We start from the raw sequence: 10,684 nt of genomic DNA on the forward strand, positions 1-10,684 counted from the left end.
TAAGGTGTAGGCTCTCCTATGGGAGACTGCCTAGCTCACAATCTATCAAAACAAGCACCGAGAAAATGGCTGGTTTGTTTATTTTTTTGAGTGGGAGAAAATCTCCTAAGCTAGCACTTGAAATGGAGATGACAAGAAAACAGTCATAAGATTCTGGAGCTTAACCTCGACATCCAAAATGCTCTTTAATATCAATGTTCAGTCAAGCCCTAAGTATAAAAAGAATTTAAGTATAGAAGACACCAGCTAAAAACAAGCGGTTATATTTCTAAAGTTTACTTGCAAAATGATTTTCTAGAATCCAAGGAGCCTTTCCCATTAGAAATAATGTAATGAATAGTGGTTACAGTTAAAAATAGAGTAGAAAAATGAGGTCCCTTAGCTAACCTGGAATACGGGATTCTAAGTTTTCAAGTTGAAGGAAGGAGAACACATTAGATGTGGTGAACAATACTTCATCTCTACCTACCCTGCCCCACTTCTTGAAGCCCTAGGCTCAGAAGCAAATGAGTGGGGACTTCCCTGGTGGGCCAGCGGTTAAGACTCCCTCCCAATGCAGGGGTTTAATCCCTGGTCAGGGAACTAAGATCCCACATACTGTAACTAAGCCTGCACGCCACAACTACTGAGCCCATGTGCTGCAACTAGAGAAGCCTGCATGCCGCAACGAAGACCCAGCGCAGCCAAAATAAATAAATTTAAAAAACAAAACAAAACAAAAAAGAATAAGGGCTATGCTGACTGTGAAGTGAGGTGCACATGTAAAAAAAAAAAAAAAAAAAGGAGCAAGTGAGTGAATTAATCATCTCTCCCACTGATAGCTGCCTCTTTCCTTGAACTAGCTGCAAAAGAAATTGTTCCCAGACCTCCCTTCACCCCTATGGAGACTTCCATACCCACTAAAAAGAGTCTTACCAGAGAGGCTACCATAAGGGAGAAATGTTCAAACATCAGGAGTTTTTACCCCAGGGCTGTTTGCATAGTCTTTTAAGCTTCGTGTTGACTTAATCTTTTTTCCTCTGTGTTTCCTAATTTTTTAATAGTTCCTTTAATGAATATTTTTAATGAGTGCAAAAGCAAAATAAAGTCACATATCCCACTCATTCCTCATACTAAATAAAAATGTAATCATAATTACTTTCACACAGTAAAAGACTTTAAGATCATTCTGCCATCAATCTTCAAGTTTCAAAACCAAATTAAAAAATTAAAACTCAAACATACCTTTTAGTAAAAGGTGGTGCAACTGAAGCATCTGTCTTCTCATGGTAATCCGGGCTACTTAGAAGGTTAACTGGGACTCTTCCGAATGGGCATGACTAAAAATGTTTTGAAAGATTAAGTAACTAACTAGGAAATAAGTATAGACCTCACCACTACCATTTTAATCAGAGTTAAAAATAACTTACTCGTTTAGCTTTGTTTGTTTGTTTCAAAGGATTTCGATGGCCTATCTCTGCATCTTGAGGGGGTATGTTCTCTCTAAACAGAAAGGAAATACTCCTGATTTTTAAAAGAATAATATTGACACATGCATTTTCATCAACTGTTAAACATTGTTATTGTAACATGAAAATATATATGCAGATGTATAAATAATATAAATGTAGGACGAGCATTTAAAAAATGGATTCAGGGGCTTCCCTGGTGGCGCAGTGGTTGAGAGTCCGCCTGCCGATGCAGGGGACACAGGTTCGTGCCCCGGTCTGGGAAGATCCCACATGCCGCGGAGCAGCTGGGCCCGTGAGCCATGGCCGTTGAGCCTGTGCGTCCGGAGCCTGTGCTCCGCAACGGGAGAGGCCACAACAGTGAGAGGCCCATGTAACGCAAAAAAAAAAAAAAAAAAAAAAATGGATTCAGTTTCCTTACCCATACAAAAACCTGGCTTTAGTCTGTGCTCTGGAATCACAACTGATGTTCCTATTCTGTAAATGTCCAAGTGTACTGGGGAACGGTTCTTGCACATTTGATACTGTAGATGCTGTAAACATTTGAAATTGTAATTAAATTTATAAGGACATAAGAAATACACAAAAAAGTAATCTCATAAATAAGAATGTTTTAAAAGTCAATTCATAGTAAATATTTGTCCCCAAATAAGATATGCAGACATGAAGATGTTATGAAGATAATTCTCTAACTATACTTCAAAACTATTCCATAATTATATAACTGTTTACTCAGCGTAGAGACACATTCCTTATTTCTAATAGCAAAAAGTCATTCTCTTGCCTAGATCAAGTTCTTCTGTTTGTTTGTTTTTAACTGAAGTATAGTTGATTTACAATGCTGTAATAGTTTCTGGTGTACACAGCAAAGTAATTTATATATATATATTCTTTTTCATATTATTTTCCATTATTGTTTATTACAGGATATTGAATACAGTTCCCTGTACTATACAGTGGGACCTTATTGTTTTAGATCAAGCTGTTTTTAATGTGTTACCAATTAGAGTTTGATTAGGGAAAAAAAAAATTCCAACAAGAAAGTAATGACTTTGTTACTTCTAAAACTCTTACCTCCTTTACATCTAAAACTTAATCTTAGATTTTGATCATTCTAAATAAATGATATTTTTCTATAAACTATTATCCTGAATCCTTTTTTGCAGGACAAAACACCACAGAAAAGTATTAGCACACACTAACGTATTTACCTGATAAACTCTTCTTTTCTTCCTCTGAAAGCAGCTGCTTTTTTTGAAGGTTTAAATTCCGAATGGCAATTTCCAGCATTTCTAGTGGTACTGCTCCACATTCCACAGCTTTATGAAGAAGTTGCTTACTTTTTTTGAAATTACCTAACAAAGTAAAAAATAATCGTCATTTTAATGCAGCAACCTTTACTCCCCAGAGGTGTATTCATCAGGACCTAGGAAAAAAATTTAAAAGTCTTAGGCAAAAATGTTTACTCCAAGGCTCACGCATGTTATTCATAAGGAAATAAGCAATTTCTCACTTCTGATAACAAGTCATGTCAAACAGTTTACTTGTGTAAGATGTAACTGATGTAATTATGTATTGGTTTATTGCCACAGTCCATTTTCACAAGTAAAAGGAATGTTAGCAAAGCAGTTACAAAATGGGGGCAGCAAAGGTCAACTCAAACAGAAACTTGAGAGAATTTAGTAAAAGGGAAAACTAAGCCTTAGATGTTGCAACAGTCTCAAGAGCATCAATCTGTTACAATGCAGCATAATAATTATCATTTATAATAACATTTAGTCATTAAGGTTGACACCTTTTGCTAAAGGGAATTCCCATCAAAAGGATTCATGTGAAAAAATGTAACAATAAAGATTAATCTTTAGCTACCAGACTTAGCTACACCACCCCCAAAATGCAGAATAACTGAGAAACTGCCAAAATTACCTTTTGACTACAGATAAATTACCAAACAAATTTTCTTTCAACTGCAAACTTACCCAATACATTTAGTTTAGAATTTCATTTATAAATATTAAATGTATATACATCATGTATGTTATGAAATGTGTCAGCATTTTGGGGAGCCACTAGGCTATACTATGCACTTGGCACTTGGGTATAAAAATGGTTAAGAGTCAGCCTCTAGCTTCTCACAGTTTACAAATTTTAAGAACATAAACATATTTGATAGAGACTAAGACTACATTTATTCAGAGTACTGATATTTCATGTATTGAGCATTTCAGGATAGCAAAAGAAGAAAGAAAGGCTTAGACAGGAACTAGTAATTAGGGAGCTTACTAAGGTCATAGACTCCTTTGAGAATCTGATAAAAACTATGGAATGTCCTCCACCCCTACAAAAATACACATACATACCAAAAGCACATAGGACTTCAGGGATTTTGCATTTTTCCTGAAACTTATTCATCAACCTTGCTCAAAATAATCACAATTTGGACCTTGAGGTTACTACTACATCCCAGTGGTACCAATGAGGTTTATTCCTTATTTACAGATAATATAATTTGAGATTTTCAAAATTTGTATTCTAAAGATATAAGTTTATAGCTGCTGTTGATAGGCCATAACACCTCAAAAATTTTAAAAAGTAGAATGAAGGAGAGATAGATGATCTTAAAGGCCTGGCCAAACTCTAACAAGCAATCAGTCAATTCTCCTAGGCAGGAAAGGGAAGATTTTTTTTTTTTTAAGTCACCTGATAGTGCACAGGATAGATCAGAGAAGATGATTCAGATAACTAGGACTCAGAAATCATCTGCATAAGTAGAAGTTCAGGATTTGAGTTTATACAGTGCTTTTCTCCAACCTCCGTCCTGGCGAATACTCTCCAAGGAGTTAGCCCTGCTTTGGACATGACTACAAGGATTCTGGCTGAGCCAAAAAAAAAAAAAAACAACATGGTGATAATATGTGTATTACTGGTGGGAAATGGGATCAGGGTTGGAGCAGAAACAAGGCAAATGGAAAAACAGGAAAACGTGGCCAGAGGGCCAGCAGGATAGATCCAAAGGCCCCAGAAAATGAGAAGAGTAAAGGCTAATGGCCAGGCTAAAAATGTCTGAGGAAGAGACGGCCCCTGTTCTATCTAAAATGTCCAGATTAGGTGGAACCAAGTGAGCAAGAAACAAAAGCTTCTACAGCAGTTTACTTTTTTTTAATTGAACTACCAACTAATGCTACAATTATATTCTGATATGTATTCTGGTGCTATGACACCATCGTACATGATAAACTTATCTAAGCTCTGGAGTAAATATCTTAGATCCTCATCCCAGAAATACTCAGTAAAGAAGCCACTTTCCTTTAGATGTTTCCTGAATCTAATAGCACACACGTGATGTTCATGCTTATTTTCCTGGGTTACTCCTCACAAGTGGAAGGGCCAGTATGACAAATATTCTCCACATTTACACTTAGGTAGCATTCTTCCACCATATTCTCATCTGACGTTTCGCCTCATACTTCTATTTCATACACATGATTTAATATTCGAATGTAAGTTACAGTAGGAAGTTATCTTCTACTTAAAATTCGGACTTGACAATTTCAGATTACCTTGTGATAGTTCAAACTGTGCAAAAGATATATGCACGAAAGCAAATTTCTTGCAGTTTGCTCTGGCCATCTGAAAGTAGTCGCGTGCGTCATCTGGCTCTTGAATACTGAAATAAAGATTTCAGAGTCAAGTTTTAAGAAAAAGGACACATTTGCCTAAGTTTGATAACTCCTCATTCTATTTTCCAAAAGACACAAGATATTGTTCTTTTTTCTGTATGTAAAATTAAATAAGTTAATTTTTTAAATCTTTTTAGGCAGAGTCTAGAGTATGTAGCTTTGTGGAAATATGTACATAGTGAAGGTTTACATTACTCACTTGTTAATTATAAACAAAAGGATTTTGTCAAAAAATATTAAATTTCTTACAAGTAATTCTGACAACATGTTTTCATTTTACCTTTTGGTGATGTAGTTATGTGTTATGTAATGTAGTTAGCTAAATGCAGTTAAAATGGTAATACTTACGCTTTTAATTCAGCAAATCTCACTTGAATTCTAGCAAAACTCTCATTTTGGCCATATTTATCTGGAGGAAGTGCTTCAATTGCTTGATTGTAACGACCAATCAATTTATTTAAAAGGGCATCATTTAAAGTGACACTGTTTTTCTCTAGTTTGAGCAACAAATTCAACCAGTCCTCTGGGTTGTTTGCCATCATCATAATTTGGTTAACAGTTCCCGAGTTATCTGAACAGGGGACAAAATATACCACAACAGAGGAAAGAAATAAAACAAATGCCAAATTGCACTTTTCTTTCAAATTACAGTTAATCACTGATACTCTCAGTATGAACGTACACAAACTCCCTAAAATACTTCTTTAAAACTTTAACAACTCATGTAAATATAAGCAAACTTATTCACTGTATATATATTTTTATGATGGTATACTGTACTACAAAAAGCTATATATTTTGAAGGAACAGGAAACTTAGAAATAAATGTTTATGAGGAGCTTTAGAAAACCATATGCAGTCTAAGAATATTGACACTGCAGCAGCATAATTCTATCTTAGCATCCTAACGATGCAAAGAAAACCTAAGCCTCTCTCACCACCACCAGTACCAACTTTCCTGGAAAATTCTTCATGCTTATTCATTAAAAATTTAGAAACTTACTGCCCTAGTCCTAACATAACCTTTACAACCTTATTGATCCAACATTATATCCATATTCCTCAAACTTAGTTTTAAACCGATCAAACAAAACCAGTTTACAAAAGATAAGCAACTGGTATGGTCATTTTCTTCTCCCTCCAATTTACCCACATTTCTCCAAAATTTTCATGTTGTTAATTTATTTTTAACCTTCTTTAGTGTTACTAGTTGTCCTGTTCAGGATAGTTTAGTCATTATTAAACATTATTAAATTTAGATTTCTCAGAGAAACTATCATTCCTTCTATTAGTTTCAGTTACCTTCAACAAAGGTTAAATATTTGCTTTTACAAACAAAATTACTGTTTCTGCTTTTTACTAAAAAAAAAAACCCAAAAAACAAAAAACAGATTCATAACTTTGTTTTTACCCTTAAATTTAATCTGGTCTGATCTTAACTTCATTTTCAGTTTTACCTCCCATCGCCTTCCTAACAAGTTAGCCTTCAAGGTGTCTAAAAAAACGGTCTTTGCAGATGTATTTCTCATACCCCATTCTCCCTCTCTTAAAACCTTAAAGCATCCTGTCTTATTGTGTTAGTATTCATTCGATGTCAAACATATATTATAATGTAGCATAGTAGATACTAAATTCTTCTCATCTAGAAACCACGGTTTTAATATTCCTCAGTATCATGTCTTACATCCCAATTATCAATATATGTTAAGTATTCACAGCTTTGAGCAAGCTAAAGATTTTAAATAAGGACTTATCTACCTTGGCATACAAGCTTTGTTACCACTGTTTAAATACACAAAGTGTGGTGATAGAATATCACCATATTAAGAATTTGCTTAACACCAAAATGATCAGTTTCTAAGTGGTTTCAAGTGAATATGACCTGCCATCATGACTAGTTATAGGTTCTTCCATTTGCTTTCAATCCCTCATCCACTTAATGGTAAGTACAGATACAACAAACTTATCCAAAGGTCACTTTTCAAAAAAACTCAACAATCTAAAATATAGTAAAGAATTTGGCTTCTGAGCTAATACTTTTCATAAAACTAGGGCATTAAACTTTGGGCACTTTCACTTATTCATCATTCAATAAACATTTAAGTACCTACTACTTGCTAGGCACCATTCTTAGCTCTGCAGACACAACACAACAGGTAAAAGCCACACCCTCAGAGAGCTCACTTTCTAGTGGAGGAGAGAGACAATAAACACATGAGTAAAGGAGATATAAGGTGATTAGTGTTATAGAGAAAAATAATACAGGGAAAGGAAATAGGGGACACACACCCAACCCCACAGGTTGCTATTTTAAAAAGGTGGGTTAGGGAAGGCCTCGATGAGATGACATTTGAACAAAGACTTGAAGGAGGTAAGAGTGGGCAGATAGCTGGGGAGCGGTGTTCCAGGCAGAGAGCAAGAACAAAGACACTGGAATAGGAGCTGGTCCAGCACACAGGAGGCATAGCAAGGAAGCTGCTGTAAGCAAGGGAGAATAGGAAAGGCCAGGAGAGTAACAGGAAGATTCTTCAAATCAAATACTGAGTGTTTAACCTTAAATCTGTACATCATTTTATTGAGATTGGTGAGGTTTTCTCAGTTTGCAGCAAAAAAAGGAATGGAAAAAAAATGGCATACCTATTGATGGCAGGCATATCAGCAGAAATGAGAGCTTCCAATAAGGGAAGAGTTATGAAAATTACCTCTGAGCACACTGTAACATGTGACGTTACGTGTCCTTTCTTAAGAAAGTGGAAACTTGTGGGAACATTTCCACCCAAAAGGGTTAAAACGTAAAATGTTTGTGCTCTAACTGGTGAGCATCAACTACTGAGAAAAGTACACCATGTGAACACCCAGTGGTTCACATTTCCTTCCTTTACCTCAGAGGTATTCAAAACAAGGGAACTCACCTGTAGTATCAGCAGAGACTTTATTCAAGCTTAGCTCATCAGTAAGGTCTTCATTTTTAAATTTGTTTTTAATATCTCTCACTTTGTTCATTATGGAATCAATTGTCAATTCTCTACCACTTAAATCCTCAGCCTCCATTTCTAAGGAAAAAAAAATCGAACTATTCAGAATTCCTATTTTTACTAGCATTAAAGAAAAAAATGTTGCAACTAGCCTTTTAGAACCCAGGAGACAAAAGCATTAATTATATGAATATCTCAACACAGATATTATCAGGCTGGTATTTGTGAAGCTACATGCACAAAAACAACAGCATGTCTTCGTAATCTGCCCAGCAAGGATTCCAACAGGTAAGTCCACCTCTTCTTTCCACCAGAACGTCAATGAAGCCATTGCACAACACAGAAGTTGCTGCCCCCTTTCCATTTTTCTTCTCTGCCTTCCTTTCACTCTTTTTCCAGAATTATTTTCTCTGGGCCATCTGCAAATTCAGTCGTTTTAAAAAAATGTGATGGTATGTTTGCTTGGATTCTGGTAGTGACATATAGGCATAAAAAAATCCTTTGGGTAGTGAGAATAACCATTCCTTTATTCATCTGCTTTATGTCAGTAAACCTGCACATTGCAAGTGCTTTCAAAGCATGATACATACAACATCACTGTCCTTTATTGATAAATGGGGTATCAGCAGCTTGTTCTTGTGCACATCTGGCAGAAACATGATGTGCTACCTTAATCATTCTAATACCAAGAATCTACTGTATTAGTACAGTACTGAGCACTTGCTCATCTGCATGGTGTTGATGTTTAGTCCACAAAGCGTCCGCAGTCTTTCTTCCTGTCAACCTCATCTTTGTGATTCTCAAACCCATCAATCCAGTAACCCAGGGTCACTGATATCAATGGCGCCCAGATCTCGAGCGTAACAATGAAAAAGGGGGGATAAAGCGGGCAGCTAGGTATCACCCCTTGAAGCCAGGTTCCAAAGGTAACTGTCAGAATCACGGCCACCATCTCCTCTCCCTGTTCTAAAATACCAGACAAGAGAGGGAGTCTCCCCAGATGCCCTGCCAGGCCCTCTCTCCAGCCAAGTCCACATCTACCTCTCGTTTCCCGGGTTCTCAACAAAAAAAATCTCCGGCACTACGGGAGGATTGGAGGGGCAGAGAGCCCGCCCCTCCCCCTCCAGCCCGTTGAGCCGCACCCTACGTCTTCTGCCGGGCTGTGAGCCCTCCCCGCCTCGCCCCCACCGCTCACCGGCCCGCGCGGCGCGGCTAAAGAGCCCACACACCGGCCGCCGCCGTCCCTCCGTGCGCCGGCAAGGTAGGACTCTCCGCCGCAAAGCTGAGTTGAGGACAAAAGATGGAACCCCAGCCCCTCTCCGCAAACACGTTTGAATTTCCCCGCCGCGGCCGCCGCGGCCGCCTATTGGCCAGTGCTAGCCACGTGGATACGTCTGCCGTGATTGGTTCGTGTGACCTGGCACCGCCCCTTCTACTGCGGCCCACGAGCCCAGCCCCGCGGGGTCTTCCGGTCTGACTCTGCCCGCTCGGAGCCGGGAGGGAAAGGGATGCTGGCTGTCGGCGGGTGTCCCCGGGGCGCCGGTAGACTGGCTTTCCTGCACCTTCCCGTTTAACCAGGCCATAGTTCTGCCCGAGAGGTAGCCACTCCCGGGCAGAGTAACCCGGTGAAAGGAAAATAGGAGTGCGGACGCTGCTCCCAGCATCAGGACCTAAAAGGGGCCGTGTCAGTCGGCCCTTCCCCGCCACCGCCCCCTCACTCCTCGGTTCTTCAGGCTCCTCACTGCCCGACTTCGGGAGGATGCGGCAAGGAAGGATCGTTCACAGCGCCAACTCAAGAATCTCAGTGCTTTTTGTCCTTGAGCTTCCACTAGCCTTAGTTCTTCCACTATACTTAAATGACTGTATGCCTCGTCTTCAAGCCAAGGACCTCCCCTTTGTCAGAATTCTGCGCAGAACTCGCACGCCCATCACGATTGCTATTTCTGAACTCGCCTTGTCAGCCCCCCTCCCTCCGAGCCTGTCCCACTTTAGAGCTCGTGTCCTCGGGGGAAGGGCACCTCCCTGGTAACCTACGCGAGGGCGAGGCTCTGCGGCTAAGTGGCTTTGTGGTCCAAGGCAATGCTTCTCTTCATCTGCGAAACGAGATGCCTGTTGTACCAGCATTATGACATACGCTCTATGGCAGGACAGGTTGGTTAGTTTTGTGTACGTGTAGGAAACTAACTGCAGCTGTCACTTGTTAACTCCAAAGCTGTCAGAACCCTCGCATTCCCAGCTCTGACTAGCCACCCGGCCAGCCTGAAAGCCGTTCCTCACCGAATACATCTTTCCATACCTTCTGGCTCTGTATTTTTGCTTCAGCACAGCAAGATGATTTGCTATACCTGGTTGGCTAATCACTACCTTTGCATCATTGAGCCTAACACTGCTTTTAATTGAAGGAATATACTATTCCACCAATTCTTGTTGATCTCTTTGGGGCCTGATCTCAAAACTTGCATTTTGAAACGCATTTTGAAAATTGGATTTTCTTGAAAATTCTGCTACTAACTCTTCTTTCTGTACACTCACTCCTTTGGTGAGCTCCTCCAATCTTACTTTTTTCTTTTTTTTTTGGGGG

At 39.0% G+C, this 10,684-nt stretch overlaps 1 protein-coding gene across 6 annotated transcripts in view; it reads right to left on the bottom strand.

The window, feature by feature from the left end:
• The window catches only part of TTK (TTK protein kinase), a 43,272-nt gene extending 33,835 nt beyond the window's left edge, over positions 1–9,437 (bottom strand). For 5 of the 6 annotated variants that reach the window (XM_081250885.1, XM_081250886.1, XM_081250884.1 and 2 more), the window contains exons 1-8: positions 9,299–9,421; positions 8,041–8,181; positions 5,477–5,699; positions 5,009–5,115; positions 2,660–2,803; positions 1,870–1,981; positions 1,410–1,482; positions 1,225–1,319 (exon numbers count right to left, since the gene is read on the bottom strand). In XM_081250885.1, coding sequence (XP_081107011.1) covers positions 1,225–1,319; positions 1,410–1,482; positions 1,870–1,981; positions 2,660–2,803; positions 5,009–5,115; positions 5,477–5,699; positions 8,041–8,179 — 893 coding nt within the window. In that variant the 5' untranslated portion in view covers positions 8,180–8,181; positions 9,299–9,421. Of the gene's footprint in view, positions 1–1,224; positions 1,320–1,409; positions 1,483–1,869; positions 1,982–2,659; positions 2,804–5,008; positions 5,116–5,476; positions 5,700–8,040; positions 8,182–9,298 lie in introns of all 6 variants that reach the window. The other variant, XM_081250887.1, reaches the window with a different exon arrangement.
• Positions 9,438–10,684: the final 1,247 nt, after the last annotated feature.

This window comes from Mesoplodon bidens (assembly GCF_964165515.1).
Source record: "Mesoplodon bidens genome assembly, chromosome: 12".
Classification (NCBI taxonomy): Eukaryota; Metazoa; Chordata; class Mammalia; order Artiodactyla; family Ziphiidae; genus Mesoplodon; species Mesoplodon bidens.